Source organism: Pelecanus crispus, chromosome 10 (assembly GCF_030463565.1).
Source record: "Pelecanus crispus isolate bPelCri1 chromosome 10, bPelCri1.pri, whole genome shotgun sequence".
Lineage (NCBI taxonomy): Eukaryota > Metazoa > Chordata > Aves > Pelecaniformes > Pelecanidae > Pelecanus > Pelecanus crispus.
In genome coordinates this window covers 30,441,455-30,468,591 of record NC_134652.1, presented here as the reverse complement: position 1 = coordinate 30,468,591, position 27,137 = coordinate 30,441,455, and the positions used below count along the sequence as shown (strand labels likewise).

The window sequence follows — 27,137 nt, the reverse complement described above, 5'->3', positions numbered from 1 at the left end:
TAAGACACAGAAGCAAGAGACCTAAAAAAGATATACAGGAGCTGGATCTACTAGACATACCCCCAACTCAGTTTCACATGTTACTATAATACTACTCCAAGTAGGATATAGCTCTTATGTCTATGAAAAATGTTACCTCCCTTATACTGATGCATTTCTCTAAAGTTTTCACCCTCTTACTCCCAAGTCAGGATCAAAATGTAATAACGATGCATCCACATGTAACTACTTACTTAGATGTACAGCAGCTAGGGGAGAGGAGATATTTGCCTCCTTGCTCAATCACTCATAAAACAGAAAGTGCTGTTACAGCTACTCTAGAGGACTCCATGTAATTCACAATTTTAATCTCAAAAAGAGACTTAATTTAGTTTGGATTAATAATTTTAAGTTTAATTTGATATTTAACAGCATTTGATTTGTAAATAATTTTTCATGCACGTATTTAATGTTTGCATCAAAAGGAAATGCTAAAAAATTGCTTATGCAAAATGTCTAAGAACCCATATAGCTATGTTTCCTTCCTGCTTTTGAAAACCTCTCTTGACTTACTCAGGCATCTTTTCCGTAAAAGACAGCAGGGACAATTTCTGTGTCTCACACATCATGACTACGTTTTTTTGAATTCTGGCTCAATGCAAGAAAACCCACAGTGCTAAAAGCTAAACACGTTAGCATCATTACATAGATTACGTTTGGTCATCACCTTAGTAAAGGATTGACATCAGCATGACCTAAAGCAAAGGCTTGGCATATTCACCACTAGCAAATGTCTTCCACCAGCAGTTGGGTACTCTCTTTTTTTCCCAGGCAAGCACATTTTTCCTGAGTTAAGTATTACATCAGCCTGTAAAGGATTAATTCCAAAGGTTCACTTGTCATGAATTTCCCAGAGAACTTCCATCACTGACTTCTACTTTAAAAACAGCAACAATATAATAACAGTAATCAATAGCTCTACATTTACTCAGATTCATTTTCTAGACTAGCTGACAAGCTGTGTAAACTGAAACACTACCTATTCTTCACAAGTACTGCAGAGAGCCAAATAACTTAACTATCCTAGAAATGATGAAGAAAAACAAAGCTGCACTGGTCTGCAACGTAGAAACCGGTGAGTCTTACCACAGATACAAGGCTCTCAAGGATGCCCTTCTCTGTTAAATCTAATAGCATAGTCTTTAATACCAGTTGTGCGGGGCTTTGCTTGGCCCTTCAATTCACCTCTATCAGATGGTGGCTGATATTTGTCTTCTCTCTGCAGCAAGATGGCACTCATTACCTGACTGGAAGGCACTTAGTCAGGGACCTCAACAATTCATTTCTTGGGGAAGAGCAGCAGATCTCAGACTAAAACTGTGATTTGTTCTTACGTATGAGAACATTCCATATAGTGGATATGATATATCCATACATACATATCCATACATAAATAACATACTAATTTTAAGGTATTTTAGAACAGATTTATTTTCTTTGCCATTCTTGTGATGATTAAAAAAAGTTCACACAAGTCATATATAAATTGTGTTTCTGTCCTTAAATAGGAAGCCACTAAGTTACTGCACAAAAAATATGACAGTAATAACTTGTCTTCAATTTTAAGTGCCTGCCTGTGTCCAAGCCACTCTTTTTTTTTTTTTAATTTTGCTTTTCAACAGGACAGACTAACATGCTAAAAGGAGCCATCTTTCTTAGTTAATTATCTGCCATTCTTCTCCGGCATATTTCTCACTCTGCCAAATTCATGTTGGCAAAAACCACATAGTGCAGAACCTGGAAGAGCCGATGCTGCAGTAGCTGTGCAAGGAAGCTGATGACAAACACAACCCACAAGGCTAGTCAGGCTTAGCCAAAACATGGGGTGTCCTGCCCTGTGGGGCAGGCCAGTCAGAATCAACAGGTCAAGGATCCAGGAACTTCTGTGAGGGAAGGAGGGAAAAGCAATCATAAACCCTCCACAACCATTCAGAAAAGAACATTGCTGTCAGTTTTGTAGAACATGAGGTGTTTTGAATAAAACACTTGGGTTCAGGAAATCAGTGTTTTCTGACAGAAGTTTGTTTTGCTAAGTTAGCGACTCCTGGTTCCAGAAGAGTGGTCAATTCTAAAGCTCCACTATACAGAGCTAAACTCTCAGCCCCACTCCAAATGCAGTAAAACAATAAATAATAATAAAACCCTCAAGTATGTAGTTATCAGCTCTACAGATACCCACAATGAGGCACACATCTCTCTCCTCAATGGAATGATCAAAATGGCCAAAGTAATGGAGAAAAGGAAAACCCTAAAGCTTTCCCTTCTCCTCTACTACTATCCTTTTTTTCCCCAACATCTTGTATAATTTGAACCAATACTACAATGTGGAGATAATGCTCCTCTTTTTGAGTCCATTTTAGCAAAGCTTTTCTCTATCACCCTAGATCAATATCTCATTGACACATACTCTGCCAGACCAGCTGCAATGTCATGTTCTTGTGCTGCTTGGTAATATGAACTGATTTAGTGCACGTAGCTGAAAGCTTTTGCAACATGTTGAATGATTTATAAAACAAATGGACCATTGTTCTAATAAGACAAAAATTATATAGACCCTGGACAATACAGTAACATGAAGTTCCAATGATTTCTGCACTGTTTTTTGGTTAGTGAGTCATGTGGACACAGAAGCAATTTACCATAAAAGCAGTACCACATATTTAGGGACAACATTCCCTTATGTGTAATTTTCCTCAGCGCACAAAGACTTCGATGGTGCTTGAATACAAAAAACTCTATATTTAGGCAGTTAGGCTTATTTAATTGTTGCTGGCTTATTAAATTCATCACATTCTAATTTTTGTTTCCCATGTTCTTTGTATACTAACTCATCAAAATTCTCATTCTCCATCTTTTCCTCTATAGTCCTCAAAGATGATCAGCATATAGTCACTCTGCTGCCCTAACCATACCCCTCAGCCGGCAAGCACAGTCTTTACTGATAACATTGCCCACCTTGTCTTACAAATTTGGCAAGACGATGTTTGAAATGAACTTTCCCCACTGGAGGCAGTGTGGGGGGTGCAAATCTGTTTCAGGCTTTTGTTAGTATTTCCCTAACAAGATTACAGAAAAGCTCATTTTTAGGATTTGGTCATCCTCATGAGCTCTATCGGGAGCCTCAGTCACAGTACGAAGTCTAAGAAGAAACTTGAAAATCGCTCCAGAAGGAAGCCCACTAGCAATGCTCCATCCACGACAGTCATTGTACATTCACTTTACACTGCTCTCCTCCGGACTTCTAAAGTGGTAGTGGAGCCAGAAAGCCAGAACCTTGCTATTACCTGAATGGTATCAGAAGGGACTTAAAGATACAGGAAGAATGAGAAGAGAAGAACACAAAGAAGAAGGGCAGAAGCAGAGTCACACTGTCCCTTAAGTGCAGCCCCCGCGCACAAAGTTCAATGCTGCAGCATCAGTCTGCCAGAGTGACCCCATCAACTCCAATCCCCTAACCTTCACTTTAAATATTGTATTTATTATTCTAGCTTTTTCTTTTCCAAATCAAAATAACAAAAAGAAAGGTTGAAGAAAAAGCCTCACGTATTTTTGTATGAAACAAGGCCAAAGGAATGTGGCCCGTCTGCAGGAATGTTCCTGAGGCCAGTAAGATCAAACTGAGGCTTTACTCCATTCCTAATTCCCCCCGCCCCCCCACACCCGTCCTCAATAAACAAACAAAAGTAGTATTTTTTTCCCTTTTTTGGCAAGATGCTTTAAAAAAAAAAAAAAAAAAAAATGCCCCGTGAAGTTGGGATGAAGCTTCATAGGCTAGGAAAGGTACAGACAAAATGCCTGTTGCAAAGACATTTACAAATTCACTAAAAAAACCAAGTACTACTGTTTTCTAAGAAATATACAGTACCTGATGGAAAGCAGCTGCCATCTCTTCAGCCTTTCCAGTTAGCTAGTACTTTAGTTTACAAGGTATTTATCTACTCAGTTTGAAAAGTATTTGGTTTCCATGATACTATTGAGATTTATTCAGTCATTGAAGTACTGAGCTACAAGGAGGATGGTTCCTGTGAAAGAACTAGCAAGTATATAATCTAAAAAAAGATATTGCACAGAGAATTCTGTTGCCTCATGAAGAGATAATGAAGCAAGCTTAGAGTTCAAACTCAAAGTTCGAAAAAGGTTTTTCAGCCAGTTTTAAGCATAAATCACAATGAAGATAAATTCTGTTACATGCATATAAACTTAGCTTTCATCAAAATACAAAGGCTTTTAATACAGATCATGCTTCATTAAAAATAAAACACAATCCCACACAGCTTGGAGAAAACATCCAGTATGTCTTATAATTTATCTTGCAAAATGTTCTTTTTCTTTGTTCCAAGCTCACAACTATACCTTACACACAGTCTTCTTTCTTGATATCATTTAACAGCAATATACCTTTTTCATATCACAGCTCAGACTTCAAAATTGTTTGTATTCAACCAAAGAACAGAAACTACAGACTTGACTACAATATCCATTACAAAATGAAATTCAAACTTATTCCTTTAATATGCTGATATGTTTAAATTATCTGCATTTAAGATGTTTAAATTATCTGCATTTAAGGACATTTTTATAAAGAAATTTTAATATTGTCTAACCTTCATTGTTTCATTGTATTTTGCTCCAAGAACGAAAGATTGTTACCATGAAAGCCAGACATTGTGATTGGAGATCTTGAGTTTTCATGTATTAATTTTGATTTTTAATTTTTTTAATCATTTTACAAAAATATTTACAAAAAAATGGCAAAAAAATTACAAAAATTGTAAATTTTGTATTTCCTTGTAATTAATCACAGTGTTGCCATTTCCATTCAGGGTGTAAAGGCTAATTAAAATCATGCAATTTCAGCTTGTTGTAAAAAGAAATCCCGTGACTTATTGTGTACTCAAGTTTGTGATTTACTAGACAATTTTAATTTTACTCCTATTACTGTATTATTGCTGTTCCAGCATGGAGTCAGAAGGTCCTGATCAGGACTACTGAAATCAGCTGAATACTGCAAAAAAATTCGCACACCAGCTCCAGCCCTCCTAAACCGTGCAGGCTCTGCACTTTCAGAGAGGGAACTGCAGCATTTGCAGGTCCTTGCCAGGAGAACAAAGGATATTAAGAAATACAGAGTCACAGGTATGCAGAAAGCAACATATATCAGCAACCTGATGAGGTCAGGACAATTTCCTTTCAGATCTAACATCAGCAGAGGACAATAATTAAAAATGCAATAATCTGCGCAGAGACATTGAATTTTCTATTCACACTTATTTCAAAGCTGAGACTGGTAAATACTATAACTCAGTGAGTCTACATTTTTGTTCATGTTCGGTCATCTTTCTAGAGCATAGTGATTTAATAATCAATTTATATTTAATATCCAGTGCTTCCTTTGCACCTTCCAACAAGAGTAAAATAAATAAGCAAACATTTAGTGATATGTTCAAAATACAGAATTCAAAAGCAGCACTTTAACACTAGATTTCATATTCAACAATCACTGCTGATAAAAAAGAAGGCATAATTTAAATTAATTTGGTTGTGATACTCTTTGGAGATTTAAAATATACACGTTAAATAAAATATTATGGCTCTATTCAGAATTAAAGCTCTGCTTATAGACACACAACTAAAGCTCTGCTGAGTCTTATGGTACCTTTCAGCAGACACAGTAATGACCTCACACCATAAGGGTTTTCTGACAGGTGTTAAACATCCATAGTATTTATCCACTGACCTATTCATAGGTGGTTTTTTTTTTTTCCCCCTAACTTTCTCAATTACAAGGTTTGGTACATGATCTAGCACAACATATTCACAGATCACAAGCAGTATGCCAAGCTATGCAACAAAAAATAGCATGTTAGGATACATGGGGATCCTCAGGTTTGCTTCCAATGGGAATTGATTCTGCGTTTATGGAGATTTAAAATATAACAGGAAGCTACACATTTACTCCAGGGATGATCACCTTGGAAAACAACAATGAGCAACATATGGAGCACTAAGATCACAGGAGGTCACCTCCTGTGGCTAATATAAGTTTGGAGGGAACAAAAAACCCCTACACGGTATCTAGGAGTCATCATTACACATCTCTGTGCTTTAATTGTTTAGTGAGAAGTCAGAAAAAGTTGGTATTTTGATTCTGCTTTTTGTCCTCTTTCTGTCATTCCACAATACTTTTTTTTTTTTACATAGATGAAATGTTTTACTAGCTAACAGCATGCAGAAGAACTCCTCTTGCCTATCAGACAAAAAGGAGATTTGAAAGTTTGATGTTTTAGAGTTCTATTATAAAAATACAGTCATTGGTATTACAGTCACCACTGAGTTTTAAGTAACAGTCACAATGCTGTTGGTTTTCCTTCTACAAAAACAAAACAAAACAAAAAATTGGTTCAAAAAGAAGAGCTGGGGGGAGCGGAGGGAGTGAGGAGACAGATAACACACCAAACAAAAAAGCCTGTTCAATATACAGAAGCTGAAATTGATTAAATAAGCTCAAAATTTTCACCAAAGACAATTTCATTTGAGAAAATAAAACTGATTCCCAAGAGCTTTTGAAGAAAATATTCTGAAGCATTTTATGGCTTGCAGTCATTCTTTACCCCATCTTTATTATTTTTAGCATTTCAATGCGAAATATTTCACAGAATGCGAAGATTTTTTTTCTCTATTAATAAGCATTTTTATGCAGACTAGCCGTCTGAGTGACTCTGAAAGCATCAGCTGATCCTACACTGGATAGACAGTGTTAGTTCAACGTAAGCTTTGCGGTATGGTTGCAGAGTTAGCACACCTGAAATCAGAAAGCAAGCGTACAGCTACCTGGCCAATCTGCATGGATGCAGCCAACAGCAACTAACAAGACTAAATCAGTCTTCATCTTCTGCCCCAAAAGTGATATAAACTCCTTTGTAAAACCCTTCTCCTAAGTTAAGCTTAGTTAAACTATGTAGATCCAGAATTCAAGATCTGAAAAGCCTCACTTCTGAGGTAAGACTGGAAAAGTTAGCCTCCAGAAAGGCATACAGTGTGGAGGAAATGATAATTTTAAATAAGCTGTAAAAAGAAGTTACAAAGAAAGTGTCAATGTTTCCATGCTGAACAGAACACGTAGTAATAGGCTTGAACTTCTGCTAAAAAAGCGTTAGACTGTACCTCAGAAAAATCCTTCCAATGGAAAGACAAAAGAACACCCAAATGTATTGCCGGGGAACATTATAAAAATCTCCAGTCCGAGATGTCTTTCAGAGCAGGTCAGACAAACATCTGTCAAAAGTTCACTGCCTTTGTGTGACCATGAAGGACATCCCCAGATCCTTTTTGAGCCCAGTTTTCTATGATTCTATTAGACATCTACCAAAGATGACAGAACTCTAAAGAGGAGAAAATTCCCATTAGCTGAAAATGCAACTAAAAAAGGCATAACAAAGGTACATTGTGAAAACCATTTTTTGTTGGCTTATTCCGTAGGTACATACTGCATATGTTGCTTTTTTATGTCTGTCATCAATTAATTTTAAACAGCAAAATAATTCTAATAATATCGTATTCCCCTTACTGAAATTGCAGATTCAGTATTAATCAGAGATACTTAAAAGAAATGCCTATTACAATGTCTACTATCAAGACACGTTCTCATAGTATTGGTCTTTAAAACTCCCAGCCCTGGTTCGATGCATATGGACATTCGTAATACACTGTGGCTTCAATACCCATGATTTTCAATAAATGCGTAAAAAAACCAGGAGTTCACATTTGGACTCTGAAACAGGCTAAAACACTGGGAAAGGGTCCCATCCTACCCAGAGTGGCCTTAAAGAAACCAAAAATCTTGAGCATTTCTGGCCATGTTTTTTCATTACTCAATAATTCGTAATTTTTTCCCTAAGTATAAGATTTGGGAATACAAGACCAACAAATCTTAGCGAATGAGAAATTTATTTTATACTATAAACTAACAGTTAGCTCTACTCTTGTTTCTTTTCCTCTTTTCTCTCTATTCCTCTATGGTTTACAAATTCAAAGGAACCAAAAGCCTTGGGGCTTGGTTTTTTGCCTTTTTTTAGTTGAAAGAGGACAAAATAACAAGGTTCTGCCTTTGAAATTCCCACTGGTCCTATTTTATTTTGATGGGAAAAATGAAAAAAACATGGAGGAGGGAACCTGTAGAGAAATAGAAAAAGGCTAGATATTTAAAAATCATCTGATTCGATCCTGCAAAAACAAGAACAAAATGTATAGCATAACTAAAAACATATCAATCCTCTGGAGCTTGCTTCTATTTTCTGCAATTCAAAGTAAAAAATTTCTGAGATAAGTTCACTTCAAGTCCCCACCCCCTTAAAATTGCTACTAATAATTTTTTCCTTTGCCTTCATGTTGGACAACTTCAATATCAAATTTCTGATTTTCAGGACATAAGGCAGCAAGAGATGACAAGTGATCACTTTAAATCTAATTATCCTAGCTATGGTTCTTCAAGCTGCTTCTTTCTGCACAAAATTAACAACACAAAGAGAAGAGGGAAGAATGGATGGCTACACGTAACCAAATATGCAAAAGTCACTTGTAACTGAGATTGCCATAACTGAGCAGAACAGAGAAGTGCAGGGAAAGAAAAGTGGAGGCAGTTGTAACATTTATCAGTTTGTTTAAATTAATTATCCAAAATATATTCTAATATAACACATAATGGCAATTTCAAATTTCATTTAACTCTAGTGTTCCTACTGAATGCATCCTAGGACATAATTAAGTACATGTAAGACCATTTATGAATGTTTGACTTTTAGAAGTGACCAGAATCTTAGTTTCAGATAACAACAAACCCTATTCAGAAGTTATTCTGATAATTACACGGTAAGGTATAAACTATAAAATCATATGCACAGTCATACCACAGCCTGAAATCTTCCTTGTCTAACAGCCATAACATTACACTAACAGCACACATCAGCAATTTTTCTGCAATATTCTATATTTTATGCTGTGTGTCTATTTTCCCAAGACACGAAGTCCTTTAAATACTTCATTTCATACATTCAGTACCTAGCAAGGAATTAAGAAATATAATAATACATAAATTATATATATTTTAATATATTTAAAATACATAAATATATAAATCTATAAATATCCCTTTAATAACATTCTGCCCTAGACTACACCAGACACTGTATCTGAAAGATAAGTAATTGGAAAGTCTCTGAAGAAAGCTATCTTAATGCTTTTCGTCTCTAAATTGGCTACTGTGGATTGAACTTGCTTGAATAACATCAAGATTTAAGGGAAAAAACAATCACCTTTCTTCCATATTTAATGGAATAGCATCCCTGTATAAATCCTCCAAAACTATAATCCCTTCAGGTCTCACTTTTTCCCCATCATAACTGTGCATCTAAATGAGATCATAAACCTGCGGTGCCCCACAGGAAAGAGCTGTAAATAGCAAGAAAGAGTATGTAAAAAGCGTCCAACACTGTTGACAAAAATTCCCTTTTCTTACAAATTTTGAAGAAATTAATAAATAGTTGCTTTTTAAGTTTGAAACATCTGTACTGCTTCCATGAGTTGCAACTTCAGAAGAGTTGAAAGAAACAGCGTGTAAAGGCAGTAACACATCCCTCCCTCTGTTCTTTCAACAAGCTTGATGTCAGGCAAAAATGCTTTTCCCCAACTGTTTACTGATAATAATTTCCCATGATGTCCACTATAATAATCCAGACTGCAAACCAGGCAAACAATAATTCTTAGCTCTTTTTTAACTTAAATTTTGTATAGCCTTAGTCATTTATAGCAGAGGTTTGCCCTTCAGAAGTAATTCCAGAGATAACCTCTGCCTTTTGCATTCCTCTGTCATACAGCCTTTATATTTTAATAATGCAATTAACAAGATCTCATTGGCACATCATAACTATCTTAAGCAGCCTGGAGTTTGACCTCAAATTTGTATGCTGATTCAAGCAGGAGTCAAATTATTACTGTAGGCTTCTGACACTAGCATTCTTCAACAGCATAATTCTTGTAAAAACTGCAGTTTGCTATCTAACAAAGTGGCTGATAAAGCACAAATACAGCCCAAAAGATGTTTCATTACAACCTTCTGGAGATATCTCTGACTACACTTTATATAAATCTGCTTCTTATTAGATACTGTTGGCAGGTTGCTTAAAGAGTTCATCCCTGTCTGCACTGGACTAACTTCAAGGAACTTGTTTCAAATTCAAATGATCTGTTCACTCCTAAACACTACGGTAATGGGTACAGGATAAGAACCAGAATATTTCTCTCCCTAACGTAATTCATGTATGACAGTTTACCTGCCTGTCTAATCTTAGATACCTCAGTTTTCGTAACAGTACAGAATCCACACATTTTTGCCTCGCTTGCTCCCTTCCTAGTTGAGATAGTAAGAAGAGCTTTCTTGCAGAGCGAGGGATAGAGGAAAGGGGTGGTTTTCTTTGTTGTTCTCATTTAGATTAATCTATAGAACTGGTGGATTAAAGTTTTGGTAGTTAGCATTTTGGTATAGTTGGCATTTGTTTCTATTTAAATGACTCAATTGTCCAGAGTTTATTTCTTCTCCTAGCAAGATTTTTTCCCAGCAGATCTTCTGGTAGAACGTCTGCAGATAGGATTAGATTGGAAATGCTATTGCTTTCAGTGTACTTAAAACACTGGCAAGGATGAGAATTCAAATGAGAGATTTCAGATGTCTGCATTACGCACTTCACAAATTCCTTCTTGCCTAAGGGAGGTAACAACAACAACAACAAAAACCCTAACTCATTTCCAAGTTAATTTAAAAGCAGAGTTTGATGGCAGAATATCTGCATGCATTAGCTTTGAGACAGATGCATTAGATGTCATCGATATTTGCACCTGTACTTTTTAAGGTTTTCTTTTCTACAAATACTTTGTGTGTACTATAAAAGCTATACAATCCTTTTTTCACTGGCAAGTTTTGGAAAGCAAGGGGGAAAAACCCAATTCTTATAAATTGATGTAATATTCCTCTGCAGGGGAAGGACTTTACCATTTTGATTTTTCCAATTTTCAGAATATACCTCTTCACTTGTATTTAGTTTCAGACAGCATGTACTGAGTAATAGCTTTCTGTAGGTCACATAACTTTATTTTCCTTTAGTATTAGGAAACAGGAGGCAGTCTATAGGCAGCTTCTTCTATTAACAGATCAACTTTCTTCAAGGAAGTTTTTACATATTTTATATAGTATTTTATATAGAATGGATTTGAGTCACCTCTACCAGTGGAGATGTGCTACAAAATTAAGATGCCTTGCTAACCTATAGTGACAAGACACAGCTTCAGAAACATGTGTAGGCACAAGAAAAGGTGGTGATAAAAATTTAAGGTTCTGCCAGCTTCAAGTATTCTTGCTTGTGAGACATGAGAATAAACGCTAGCACAGTATTGCTTCCTAATCTCCCACTTAGGTGCCAAATCAGTATACTTTCAGTATTCTGGGAAAGAGAAATTAATTCCACAGTTTCTCAGTCCTCTAGGCTGACATAAGTTTAAAATATATACATTCTCTTAAGCTTCAACATTAACTTTGGATGCATAGCTACGCAATTTCTCCCGTATTTCTTCTTCTTCCTCAAACTCTTTCAAGAATATTAATTTGAATAAGTATTTCAAACAAGATGAAGCGGACTACAAATTTTATTTTTTTTTTATGGATATTGCTTAAGTCAAATGAATCACAAGTGAATTAAGTTAAATTAGCATGTAATTTAAATAGCTAGGTGTGCACTTTATGTGTACAGTATTGTGGCTTTTTACCTTATTGCTCTGACTGGAAAAGTGCATCTTCATCATAACCTGAAGCAGGAGTGTAAATTTTATGACCTCAAAAGATAGAAATGGAACCAGGAAATTATATGTTTAGTGATCAGTGTTTTTTCAAAAGAAAATCATTAGAAAATCTGACCTGTTTAAGGTGGTCAGCAGAAACTAAATAAAACCTGAAATACTATGAGTACAGACTATAGCATCTCGATAGAAACTTAAAACTGCCACTGAATACAAAGCTTTATTCTGTATTTCTCTTTACCATTAATTAATTTATCCTCCCCCAAATAATAAGACTAATACACACTTGTTTTGAGAAAATGTTTAAGAGGGATAAATGGATAATAGAAGTTTTGCCAGTGACTTCGGTGCCTAGAGCTGCTTGAAGGAATGATACTATGTGAACAGCAACAACAGTAATAAACACCGATTTATTGCAGTACTCAAAAACTTAAGCATGTGCTGAAGGGTGAATTTTTGTAAACACATCAAGGGAAATGTCTGTCATGACGTTTGAAATACAGACCATTACACTGCTGAATTAAAACATTCAGTTTTGCAGATATTTGAAAGTAATTGAACTTTGTAAGGCTTTTCAATTTGCATATACATATATACGTTCTTTCTTTTCCAAGCTGAAAGTATTTTCTACCGCAGAAGTTACAGAAGATTGAAGAAGGTGTCTGCTAAATGCAATAATCTAGGGGAAAATCTGTAAATAAAAACCACTGTAAAATGGAGTGTTGAGATTGTGAAAATTAATCAATAATTAAAGTACTCTGACAAGAAGCTTTCTCGAGAGCCTCTATCTTCTGAATGTTAAATTATGAAAGCACAAATCAAGTGTTATTGAATACAGCCGTGTTTAGTGTGCATAACACATAATATGTTCTTGCACTACTTCACCATGGGAGGATGCTAAAAGACTCAATCTTTAAATTTAAAAACTATTTGTTATTTACTCAATTCTTGTACCATAATATCCGACTTCAAGGGTTTTAATTTTAGAGGACTATTAGGAAAAGAGCATGCATACCTGAGAAAGTATTGCTTTTATGCAGGTGAAGTTTAGTATTTGGACAAAAGAATTTAGTTTAGATTCTGATTAACTGATTCTAATTAAATGAGCTCAAATCTTATGTGTTGATTACAGAAAATTTCAGACCAAATGGTAAAAAACATGTAAGATTAGGTAATACCAAAAAGTTATGATATCTAAATTAACAAGTACAAGTCCTACTGCCCATCTGCCTTGGGCTTTACACCATTTCATTTTGAGGTTTAGAAACCATTTTTCTTCATGGTTCGTATCTAAAAAGGTTTGAAAGGATAAAACAGGTATGCGACAGCAAAGCCATGCAACCTCCTCCTGTAATTTCAAGGGGCAGGAGCTTGAAAGAGAATCCACAGAAGTGGTTTGGTGGTGTTTTTTGGGTTTTTTTTGTATGAAGGAAAAGAAATATCTAAAACTAGACAAGAAAAGCTGAGGTTTTCCACTAAAAAAGGGAAAAGTAGTCAAATTGCAGATTTGTTATTACTATTACTTAGAGAAATAAAGGCTTTTATTTATTTGTTGTTTACTAGCACTGTCCTGGGTATATGAATATAGCCGAGCTGATTCTACCCTTCAGGTGCGCAGTCCATGCGACAGACTTCTTGGCCAGAATTTCTGCTTCCTGACTTCATACAGGCCTAAGTTTTGAAAAGTATCACAGTCGCAATGCTTTAGGCACACAGGCTATTTATTTGAGCTAACAGAAACAACTGCATTGCCGAAGGCAACCACGAGTTGTAAAAGCACTGCTGAATAAGCAGGTGATGTAATAATAATGCAATGTGATATCTATATTAAAATACAGTTGCTTAAAACCAGCTTGGAGCTACCTAACATGGTATTTCAAGTTCACCTCAGCTTTTCTAAAGTAAACATGAAAGTAAAAATGGCAGCATTTCCAGCTAATGATGTGTGCAACTATGCAAATATAATCTAGATATGTGCTACACCTATGCTCATAAGCCAATAATTTTCACAACAGGAGGTCTTGTTGATTGCCCTTGACATCGAAAACATCCTAAATTTTAAGCACGGCTTTCTTCCTCCTCTAAATTCTTGTAACTGTATGTTACGTTGTCAGCTTAACGCAATGGATTATTTTTGCTGAAACTAACCTTGTAATATTGTGACATCAATGAAATGTTTTCTTTATTCAATGCTATTCAACAGAGAACAAGTTTCTGGGTTTGCTTTATTTACATGTTGGAAGCACTCTGGAAAAGTGTCACTGTAATGCAAGATAGGGGAACACAAAATGGAGTAGCTGGTATTTTAAAACACCTAGGTCAGACTGCAAACAAGCAGTCTGATAACAAGCCACGCAACTAAAACAGGGAAATGATATTCTTATCTTTTTAGGATTTTTAACTCATGGTTAAGCGCATGTTTCGTATGCCATGCTCAGAGCTGTTCTAAAGTCCAGTCTGTCTGATCCCTTTCTGCTGCTTTTACTGACCGCAAAAGCTACGCCTGGATTACAGTTACTACTATGCAAAAGATTCACAATAAAACCTGACAGTATATAAACATTTATCCACACTGGACTTTCTTTAAAAGGGAATGAAATCCTTCTGGTCTCACGACAGATTTTAAACAAAGCTGAGCAATGCTGGTATCATTTTTTAATCAAGTAAGTGTAAAAATGGAAATTTTTATGCATAAAAATAAGCAAGATCACCAAGCTCAAAATTCATCAGAACAAGACGATACATCAACAGTACATTGTCCTATGAAATCTGAAAACTCTGGGACAGTAGCCACAGTAGTGCTGCTTGGATGTGTACGTACAACCTGCTGTAATTTGGTTAACCGGGAATGATGTTTTGTTTACTGTGCATTTGTGAGTCTATTCTTTCATTCTCTGTCATTAGAAAACTTATTCGGGTTTTATACTGCTTGCTTTGTGAAGGAGAGATGAAGGACAGGAACAAAGGATGAAAGAAATATCTCATCCAACGTACACAAATCTATACAGAGTACATTAGAGTTCACTGCCAATGCCAAGATTTCCAGTGCATAAACAGTAGTCTTAATGGCTTCTTTCAGAAGAGAAATTTAACAGTGCAATCCTCTACTCTCAACAGTTTTAGTCACTCATTCATCCGGTGTTTTCTAGTCCTAAATGGGTAATCAGAAGAAAATGAAGGGACTAAAAAGAAAAAAAGTAGAAGGATTCACGCCAAACAAACCCTCACCTCAAAAACCCAGAGTGACTTGAGATAGGGTCTTTGAAATAAAATTGTACAGACAAAACCTAAACTTCTTTTTTTAAAGTCTGCATTATGTAATACCCACTTAAATGCCAATGTTGACTATGTACTTGATTTGTTTTGTGTAAATAACAAATAAAAGCACCCTCACCATTCAGCTTAAATTCTCAAGAAGGCAACAGGGAAAAAATTTCAGCGTATGGAGAAGCTAAATATGAAGTTTCCCTACTGTTGACCTACCCTATCCTTAAAAGAAGCTTGTGTTAAACCATTCACAAAAATAAATATTGAAGTCACGCCTTTAAAACAACATCCAGCATATCTTGTTTGTTACCTAACCATGTGGGAGAACTCTGCCAGTTTACATCCCTAGGCAAATTTTTGCCAAGAGACAGCAAGTAAAATGTACAAGTTCAAACAAAAATGGAATTATAGAACTGGAAACTATAACCATTCCTATATTTTTTCCTCTAGGTGTCAACTAAGCTAAAAAAAAAAAAAAATCCCATGACTTCAGGACACTTCCTCTGTAGGTGGATAAGAACGGAAGATGCATGAGCAGGGCTGCTTCAGACCTCCTCATTTACTGTATTCCCGGTGGTGTCCTGCAACGTGGCCCCCCTCTTGCCCTTTACCAAGGGTGCATGTTAGTCCCACTCTCCACAATTACAGGTTCAAACTAGGTAAGGTATGTGTCTCAAAACAGAATAAAATTATAGAGCCAGTGCTCTACAACATCCAGCTGCCAATGTCATTACTGACTGCTGGAGTTCGATAAACACTCATCTCCTCTTATTGTCCAACAAGGCACGATGAATTTTGTCAACTCTGAAAGGTGCTTGAACTGCCACTTGAGACTGTTTGCACGGAGAGTATGGTTCATCAGGATACAGAAGAGGTCCAGGATGTAACTCAAATATTTATTATTGCTATCAAATCTCTCTCACTTTTTTTTTTTTAATTTAACAATCATTAGCATATTTGTCCTTAAACATGTACACACAACTGCACAACTGCCTAAGCATATAATCTACTAACACTCTTTAAACCTGACAAAGTGGGACAAAAGTTTTTTGCTATATCAAGGTCTTCTATCTGCAGCTGTTCCACATGGCAAATTCCCATTTCAGTAAATTGGTGCTCTGTTCCCAGAACAGATGCAAAATCAAACTCCCAATGAGAATACACAATGCAGCTTGATTCTAAGAACAAAGTATCATTTTACTCTCTAAGTCTTCATAATTCTGTATTCAAATGATTCTTTTAATTGCATTGGGAATTCCATAACCCTTTCATTCTCAGGAAAAATTACTTTTTTTCTAGTTAGAGGACAAACACAGTACATCAGTATTGTATTTTTCTGTATGTGTACATTCTAGTTGTTAGTTCAGAGCACAGGTCTAGGCTACAGATAGAACACCACCTGCATCCCACTCACTACAGCACTGGCCCTGACAGAGAGACATACAGTCTGTTACCAAAGGTAGAGATACAGAATTTGAAGGTCAAATTAAATGGTTTCTCTTCATTAATGACCCACATATCAGTATCACAAAAGTAATTCTGAACAAGCTACTGCTTGCAGTGTTGAAGGTCCTTACAGAATTAAATAGAGCATTATGACTAGTTTAATCACCTTTTAAAATGTGTCTTCTCTTGCTATATGAATTTTTATTGCCTTATACATGTCTTCTTGTGTTGCACACTTCAAAGTACCCACTGAAATAAGCAGATGTTTAATTCCCAGAGAAGGTGTCAGTGCCTGAAACTTGTACAAGCAATGCAAATCTGTTACACACGGGAGCCAACAGATTCACAAATGATACCTGTGTTTCCCTACGGAAGAATAACACAAGAGAAAGTGATGAAAAAAATTTTACTCTGCTGGAAAGAATGAACACTCAACACTCTGACTTGTTTAGTTAAGGGGAAAAGCTTGGATGGAAAAACATCTAACTGTTAGTCAGACTGCAGCATTAGAATCACAGCAAATAAACAAGAATTTGGCAAAAGCAGACAACAGGAAAGATCTTGAAAGTCAAACAAACAAACAAAAAGACAGCTCTCTTGTGAGGTATACTCCTGCAGATATTTAAAAGTTTAATCCATACAGTTCACTAAAATGGTCTTACCAGCCTAATTAAAAATTCTCATATATATCTGTTTCTCTCTGCTATTAATTTATATCAGTTTTGTCCACTTTGAATATTCTGACAATGGAAAAATGGTTAAATATTTGAGTGATGTAATTCCCTTGTTAACAGCTCATGGCAATTTTAAGAAAGACTGAAAATCACACACCTGCTTTAATTAAAAAAATATACCTGTAAAGTTTTATGATGAAAGTTGAAAAAGTCATCATTTTTCCATGATTAATGACTCATAATATTTAAGAAGCATGCCATAAGACAACATAAAATAAAGAGGGGAAATGAATGGTCACTGAAGCATATAAAAGTGAATAGGAAAAAATTACCAGCACAGTATTAAAAATAAAAATCTTAAGAATATTCTTCTGATGATAAGCAGACTTGCATCAATCTTTAAATCCATAAATTTCCATGTTCAAACCAGGCACATACGATTTTGTGACTTTTTTTTTCTACTTTCAGTGGGATTTAGGACACAGCTTAAGTCCCAAATCATTCGCGAAAGCTTCCGAGTATCTTAGGGGCTTTTTATTATTTGTATTAGAGCATCTACGTATTTAGATGCTCAGTTTAGAATTTGGGCATGTAAGTGTCTTAGATATACCTTCTGTATGCCAAATACAATATCTTGGGAGTAAATTAAAACATCTCAACTACAGGTTTTCATTTTGGACCACTTCTATTTAAAAGACTGTTTCAATAGTTCAGAATTTTATTTAATTCTCATCTTTAGGAAGACGTTACAGTATTCCTTCTGCATATTATATTTAGTGATATTATATTTAGTGATCTGGTTTTCTTTTCTGATATTCTTTTAATACATTCAAGATGGTCATAGACATTAACAGAAGTTCAGGAGTATAAAACTGTACAGCAGCTATAGAGCATGTTCAGATAGCTATTACAGTCCATTTTATCTTTCAGTTATTAAACTTAAGAAAGCCTAAATCTTAAAAACTACTAACTGAACTCTTCCTCTCTCTTAATGAGCAGAGCATACAGCTATTGTCAAAGCTCTAACTTTGAGTACTCAAAATAAAGGAATGCTTCTGGTCTGTAGAGGAACATAAGATTTTAATATGTAAAGAACAAAACAAAACATTAATCCTTATTTGCTTATATGATTAGAAAAGAGAATAGTGAAGATTTTTCTTATCTATAAAAATAATCAAAATGTTTTTTGTATTTCTGTATTTGTGTTTATAAATATTATGGACCAGTAAAAAAAACCAAACCAAAACAAAAAAACATCAACTGTGAGGGATGCAATAGAATTGGAGGCAAATTCACCACTTTGTAACATTCTAAGTCTGAATGTTTATTTTTTCTGCTGTCTCTCTTGGACAGAAGACTTTTTTTGCCACTTCTTCGCAAACAACTTACCGGCAGTGTTTATGTGATCCTGTTAAGGTTTCAATCACAAAGCATTCCCCTTCATTGAGACAATACGCAAGATCCTTGTCCTTGCATGGCTTAAAGTGCTCAGATCGCTCAGTGGAATACGTTGTAGTATCTATGGAGAAAACAAAAAAAGGAAAGAAATGCTGTCAGGATAAATATTGAATGTTCTTAAAGTATATGTTAAATAAATTTGATCAAATTGGTCTCAGTAATATCAACTGATCAAGACAGGCTAATTAACAGAAATCGAAAGCACAGGGCAAGCAAACTTCAGTGCGACTGCAATATAATTTGCAATCAAGTTTCTTAAAAAGACTCACAAAAGGAATCTGACATTTGGAAATATTAGCAGAAAAACAAACTAGGCTGCAGCAAGGTTGAGTATAATTTCATCCACTTCCAATTTCCAATCCCTTCTAAAATGTCAACACACCTATTTTGTATTCTTTAATCAGAACAGTATTTTCATACTAATACACTGAAATACGGTCTTAAATAAAATACACTACTTTTTTCATTAAAAATGAGCAAAAATACTTAATATAGCAACAACCTAAAAAAAACCCCATAAAACCCACAACAATGAAAGAAAAAACAAAGCCAAAAAAACCCTAAGGATAATGCTAACTTGAGTCACCAATCACAAAAATCGTCCCAGAACTTAACACAAGCAATGCACCATAGACTTGTTTCATTTCAGGTATATCATCTGTAGGTTTCTATAGGTCCGTCTGATTGTCCCCACAACACAGTTCCAAAAATTGATTATAGCTTGGACTGTTGCCTGTAACTTTGGAATATGTAGTTAGATAATGAGATTTGGAATAGGCTGACAGTGTCAGGGTGAACTATCATTACTGTCTTCTAATGTATCTCATTAACTTTTCCAATACAGTTGTATTAATCAACAATAAAGTGAAATTTTCAGAGGAAGATGTCTCACTGACAGATAATTTTAATTTTGTTCACTAAGATAAGGATTTTTCTAATGAAGTTATCATTTTCAAAGTAGACAATGATTTCCATAGAGCCATGGCTCAGTCTTCATATACAGTCTTATTTCTCAAAGTTAAAATTCCTACTAAGGACCAGGATCTAATATACTAATATATATTAAAATTTTAAGAGAACCTTTCATTATATACCATACAGACTATACCAAAATATTCTGTTGCCTGCTGTCAAAGGAATGAAGCTGTGGCACAATGCCCGTGGAACTCTGCAACACATTAACTTGCTTTTTGTTCATAACTCAATACAAAGTACATATCTGCCAAGCAAATACCAAAGTTGAAAACCAAAACACTGAAATACAAGATACTTGTAAGTAGGGTTCTACGAGAAAATTCAGATAATTCCAAAAATCTTTCAAAGTAACTTTTTTCATTCTTAGTGTATTTTAGATAAAGTAGTGCTAACAAGTCTTCCTTGTTATCCAGACTAAGTGAAGGAAGATTAACAAAATACATTTGAAGAGAGTAAAAAAAATCCACATCCTAATCTTTATATACAACACACTTCTTTTCCCCCCAGAAAGAAAATATTTTAGTTCAAAGTTTTCAGTGGAGAGAAAAAAAATCCTGGGAATAAACTCTAACAGCGTCCCTTCAAACGTTTTTGTAGATTCAGAATGAAAGGTCCTGCTATTTTTCCTGATAGCAGCACTTACGAAAAAGGTGCAGGCTATATAATAACAACTATGTTTTTAATGATGGCAAGCACACCCTGAAGCGAAATGTATCAGATTGAATTTTGGACACAATACAGATGTTTGTAAATGCAAACAGGGTCTAGCACATGACTGTTGACATTTCAAGAATGATCAGCTTTTGTGTAACAAAAATATCTTCAGGTAGAAAAAACATAACCCAGTTACCTTTTAAGGTCAATTTTACACAGCAGCCTTAAATGACCATTTAAAATTTGCTTAGGCAAAAAAATAAACAACAGTAATCAGATACGATATTTCTATTCCTTTTAAATAAGGAAAACTAAAGATAATATTATTTGAAAGCCCTTGCCATAATTACAAAAGGCAACTAAAACTGGTGAGCAGCAACTCAACTTGATATGGCTTTAGAGAACAGAACGCTTACATTTGTCAGCCTGCTCTGAAGAAACAATTGTGCAAATACCTTTAAGAAGGCCGTCGCGTTACACAGACCAAAGCAATCCGAAACGTCCCCAAAGGACAAGAGCAAGCGGAAGGAGACGCGCAGTATCACAAAGCGTGTCTTTGAGGTGGTGACGTCCTGAATTCTCAGAGCGCAGTGTTTAAAGTGCAGGATACTCCTCCTCTACCATAACTATCTCAAAAATACCTTGTCAAGGTCAGCATTTTAACGTTTTAGATTAAATACATTCTTCAGAGGTTTTGTTCTGTTTTATTTTAATCACTTCTCTGTTCCATATTATTCAAGATTAAATCAAGTCCACAGCAGAAACCGTTGCCAAATTCAGCAGTGTCAGAGCAGAGCGCAGACTGAGCGCGTGACATTTTGTACTGGCAGAAGTGCTACTGAAGATACAGCTACAGCATAGCTTAATTTGAGTACTAACGAAATCACACAAGTAGCTGGATTTCTCTGCTGATATAAATTGTTAACAAACTATGTTCAGCCATTGCAGCAAGCCAGCCTTCCAGAACTGGAGTTTCCGATGCTTCCAGAGGAGTGGCATGGTGCTCTGCACATGCAGAGCGATGTCGGGCTGGAGTCAAAATGCTCCCCCTCAAAGCCCTGTCTGTTTTATTTATAAACAGGCATAAGTTGTGACACTTCATTTTCTCTGCTTGGACATGATTTCAAGCTTTCCTTACATTGTTTTGAGTTCTGCCTCTGGCCTTTCAAATTAAGCACAACAGTTGTAGGTAACAACGATGCCGACAGCTTCTTATGACAGCCTTGGAAAGCACTCCTTATGTTGAAAAGTACACAATAATTTGTAACTTTTTTCTTTTTTTAAAACGAATACAGTCGCATTAAAAGTCAGTTTTAAGTTATAGCCTTTTCTGTCTTGGAAATATTTCTGCAGGTCTAATCAGGTTGATGCACATGGAAATGTCGGTCTATGTACAGCTGATCTCTGGTCTGCAAAGATCAGACATCTTAGCTACAAACTGCATTCACTAACATTCAAAAGCTCAAAAGCTGTGTTACTAATTGATTACCTAGATATCCCTAGAGCTGTTTGGTATTTTCTGCTGGATATACTCACAGACAGGATACGTGAGTTTTCTGAAAGGTTACAACCATGCTGTTACTTCATGTTGCACTCATGATGAAACAAACTCTGTTACAGCTTCATTAAATATTGAAAAAACAAAATCTAAAAACTTGTTCTAAACAGAATTACAGAAAGAGCAAAACAATGGAAAAGACCGTAGAGACTATATAGTTTTCTTGATTCTTTTTCCAATAAATAATAAATCCTATTGCCTTATTTGCCCACCCTTGCTTCCCCCCTCCCACCCCCCCGCCCCCTTTTTTTTTCTTTTGGACTCCTAACCAAACACTGAATTGACTTATGGAAAAGTGGAATTGTCCTTCATAGCTTCAGAAGCCTGCTAAGCATCCACGATTCTATTGTGAAGTTTTATTTTTTTAATTTAAATAATTGATAAAACCTAGGCATTCACAAAATTACTAGTACAGCCCCTTAATTTATTTCTAGTCTTTGAACGTGGGTAACAGACCCAAACATTTATAGGTAACAAAAGGGAACTTAAGCATTCAGATGTCCTTGAATTCAGTATGTAAATGGCAATAATCCATAATCCCTTAAGGTCTCCTCTTTTCTTTTGGTTTTTTTTTTTTTTTTTTTTTTTTAATTGCCAAGTGTCCAGGTGTTTCATGCAAAAGCAGCAGGAGCTATTGATTTCTGCTGGAATCCTTCCAACTAAGTTGGAGTAAAGGATTTCTAGGTACTTTTGCTCTTTTTTTCTTGCCTCGCTTTATCAGCAAAGCTTTATGCATGATGCCCATACTCCAAAAATGGATATACCATTGCCAAGTCTCACATAGCACTTTTTAATCAAATGAACAAGAATTCAGTCCACATTTCAAAGGAAGGCTCAAGATCTTTTATTTAGAACCATGCAGTTGGTTCAAAAAAATGTAGTCATTTGGGAACACTGAAAAAAATTCAGTAGGAAGTTTTCAGATGTTATTTTATTTTGTTAAGGTGGTAGTGACTTCGTAGTCTTGTCTCATTAATCTATTTCATCATGTTTATACCAGCACAGGATGGCTCATTATAGCTAATTTATTGAATGATCTTCATGGCATAATATGGATACTATAAATACCATCTCCTCCTTCACGGCTACCAGATTCATTGTTTCCAGTACTATGCTCTGATATTAAACCTGTAATTGCAAAGGACAAATGCAGGAAAACAGAGAATGCAATATTTAAAACATCCTGGGCAACAGTGGCATTCGTGGCAGCTGTTTCTGTGCAGACTGCAGCAGCAGCAACCATTCCCACCCATCACATCTGTCTTGCAGCATTCTGGCTTTCAAAACAGATTTTACTGGATACCTCTCAAATAAAAGTTTTTGATGCTAGCTGTAAATGATACCCACACTGCATGCACCTCACTGTAAACATTTTTTTTCCAGATCGACACTCTTAGCTGCTACAGAGAGAGTGAAAAAAATTTACCTAGGAGAACAAGAGATCAGAAGACCCTGCTTAACTTTTCTGAAGTCACTAGTGGACAGGCATCCAAATTTTGTAGCTACATAATAACATTCACTTATTAACAGAGATACGGCAACTACTTAGTGCATTACCAAGGAGGAATATTTAAGACGCCATATTTTGTTTAATGCCAGAGCTTACACACTGAAAGACTTTTTAAAAATACTGCGTATTTTGACTACCATTGGGTATTACCAGCTTTATAGATTCAGCATCAACATGCAAATCAGCTTTTCCTTTATCTTGTTATCTATTTATAACTGATCATTTCTCTGAGAACCATTCAGTTACTGTGGCACTGAAAAAGTGAGATGCTTGTTTTAAATCACTGATCCCATTTTTAAATGCACTACAAAAAAGTAAGCCAATTACAAACAACCGGACTTCCTCTGACAATGCAACTCTAGTTAAAAAAAAAAAAATCCTTCTCAAAAAAGTCCAACATTTTTTACAATATATTTTTATACCACTATTGCATTCTATAAAGAAGGTAACGTAAAAGGTCATTTAATAGCATATAGGGAGTTAGATTTTACATTCAGTGAAGTCAATGGCAAAATATTTACAATGACTCAGTATAACCAGAGTTCCCTGCAGTTCTTACAGGATCATGTAGTGCTTTTCTCCTAATATTTTAGAATTCTTTTGAACCCTACTAGAAAAGGTCTTGCAAAAAAATGAAAATACACACAGAAGAGTTTATATATTACTTTGTTTACTCACAATACCCTGAATCTTAAAAAATATAACCTCGAAATTTTATTCCTGTGCTTTTAGAAACCAAATGAAAGGTGTGTAAGGAGAGAAGATACTAAGCCCTAGCAAGATATTCATTAAGGGAGAAAGAGCGGAAAAAAATACTTCTTGCGAGTGTTTGCTATGATTTAGCCTTAGCTGATGGTAACTCTTTCTTAAGTTATCAATATTTGTAAAGTAAACATTCAAGACATACTCATTTTTAATGTAAAGCAGAGATCTTCCTTTATCAGTTGTTGTGGTTTAACTCCACCTGGCAACCAAGCACCACACAGCCACTCACTCACCTTCCCCCCAGTGGGATGGGGGAGAGAATCAGAAGGTTAAAAGTAATAAAACTTGTGCACTGAGATAAAGACAGTTTAATAACTGAAATAAAATAACAACAACAACAATAATAATAATAAAAAAAAAAAATTGGTGAAAAGCAAAACAACAAGAAGAGGAACAAAACCCAGGAAAACCAAGTGATGCAACCACTCACCACCCACTGACCGATGCCCAGCCAGTCCCCGAGCAGCGATCGCTGCCCCCCGGCCAATGCCAATGCCCCCAGTTTCTATACTGAGCATGATGCCATATGGTATGGAATAGCCCTTTGGGCAGTTTGGGTGCCTGGCTGTGCCCCCTCCCAGCTTCTTGTGCACCTGGCAGAGCATGGGAAGCTGAAAAGTCCTTGACTGCTGTAAGCCCTGCTCAGCAACAACTAAAACATCAGGGTGTTATCAGCATTATTCTCATCCTAAATCCAAAACACAGCACTATGCCAGCTACTAGGAAGAAAATTAACTACATCCCAGCCGAAACTAGGACACAGTGCTAAATGAACTCTAGTTGGCGTTAGCCATGGGAGACTGCTGGAATAATTTAATTTAAGAATTCTAGTAATAAATTATGAGCAAAACCCAAAAGATATCTAGAACATAAAACTTTCTTTTTTTAAATAGAAACAGGGTTCTTGTTCTAAACTTACCTGAACTGTTTGCATGCATTTATCAATGATTAAAACAAAAAACTTAATGAAACTATGAAAAATATTTTATTGCATTTACAGAGACAGTTTTGTATTAACTAGCAGTTGAGTTCTGAATGCTGATTATTCAAGCAGTTACCCCTTACCCATTTTGTGCCAGACAAAATTTTATTTAATCCAATAACACTTTAAAGGCTTTAACTGCATCGTGATATAAAGCAAAATTGTGCTACAGATATGGGAATACTCGGAGCTTTTCTATTAGCCTGCAGATTCAAATGAGCAAATCAGTATAATTTAGCAACAAACTGATAAAGCAGCAGACGCATCAGAACTTTGTCATTTACAGTTGGATTCCCAGCCAGACTGTGGAGGTAGCTGAACTTGTTATCAGTGAGAGATGGTCCGAATATTTTTCCTTTGTATTTAATTCAAAGGATTGTATAAGAAACCTCATGTGGTATTAACTCAACAAGCACATTCCTGTGAAACATTTCTCTGCGGGTACAACCAACCACATCCTTGAACAGACTGCTTTTCCCCCCATATCACCAGAACATAGCATCATATCCACAACTGTACAGAAACAACAGCTCCAGAAACGTACAAGAAATTGAGACAGCCATCTCTCTAAAAATCAGCACACACTCCCTGTTAGTGATTCCAAAATTCATTCTTAAAGTGTGACCTTGTTCCAGAAATAAATGTTCGCATTTTCCAAATGCTGTTATCAGTTTGAAATCACAATACACAAGTATTAATTCATATCTTGAAAAATATATTAAAGGACTTTCAACATACTAGTGCATTATTAGCAAAATATCATGCTATTAGAGAACTGCTGGCTCACTGCAAAACTCTTACATAAAGTATGTCTTTGCTTTCACAACTTATACCAAACCTAGCAACCGCTATTTCTAAAAACAATGTGCAAAAAAAAATGCTCACCTAATGGTATCTTGCAACTGAAACTCAAAAGCAGAAAAGCAAATAAATCTAGCATCACTTGAGAATATATTACCTGATCACATCTGCCAGAACTTAAATACCGAACCCTGAATACCAATGAAATTCATCTATATATGTGCAGAATTGCACATCAGAGGCTGCATTCTCCTGTACAGCTCAAACTGAATCAGTGAAAGCTGAACAAATGGGAGATGACTCAGGAGAGAGCCCCATAAGACACAAAAGGCCAGGGTTTTTCTTTCAATGTCTAGGAGCCAAAGAAACAGGAGTGACTAAAACTCTAAAAGGTTTTAGCATTCAATGCAAAGAGTTATTTTGAAAATTGAGTCATGACAGTTGTGACAGGCAGTCGAGGTGCAGAGTGCTTTTGCCAATCAGACATGTATTCATGTGTCCTTTGGTAGAACTTCTCATTAATTGATCTAAAAGAAATTCATAGAGGAATTCAGTGAAAAAGCAGCATACTCAAGATTGAGTCAAAAGTGAATCCACCACCCCTAGGGCTTCTCTCTCTCTCCTTTGACCCCTAGCAGTCCCTCCCATCTCAGTGTTCTGACATCACTGGAGTCACCAAAAGCCCTTGAGATGGATAGCACCATTGCACCAAAAAGGGACACCCTTTTGGGGATGTGGAAATAGGTCTAGGAAATAGTCTCCAATAGACAGAGAAACTGAAAAACACTTAAATCAAGTGACTTTGCAGCACAAAAGAAAAATAGTAAATTTAAAAAAAAAAAAAAAAGAGAGACTTCCGGGGTGTGATCAAAACCGGGGCGGGGGGGGGGGGCGGGAAGGGAGCACACACGACAACGGGGCTGGGACAGGGGAATGAGACCAGAAAAATTCTGCAAAGGTTAAAAGATGCTAGAAGAAAGCAAGTGCAACAAACTACATCTGTGATGTCTGCAACCACCAGTGTTCTGCAATAAAAAAAAAATTTCAAACAAAACCTAGTGTTTTCAAGTCTAGAGTAGAGTGCATTAGGAAGTTCATGATGAAACATTTTTGGCTCAGTTTGGCTACTGAAGAAAATGTTAGTTTGAAGCAATGATTAATCAT

The 27,137-nt window shown here is 35.8% G+C and overlaps 1 protein-coding gene across 1 annotated transcript in view; it reads right to left on the bottom strand.

The window, feature by feature from the left end:
* Positions 1–27,137, bottom strand: part of NRG3 (neuregulin 3) — a 420,875-nt gene that overhangs the window by 229,254 nt on the left and 164,484 nt on the right. The window contains exon 2 of the mRNA XM_075717752.1: positions 18,660–18,789. Within this exon, the coding sequence (XP_075573867.1) occupies positions 18,660–18,789 (130 nt within the window). The remainder of the gene's footprint in view (positions 1–18,659; positions 18,790–27,137) is intronic.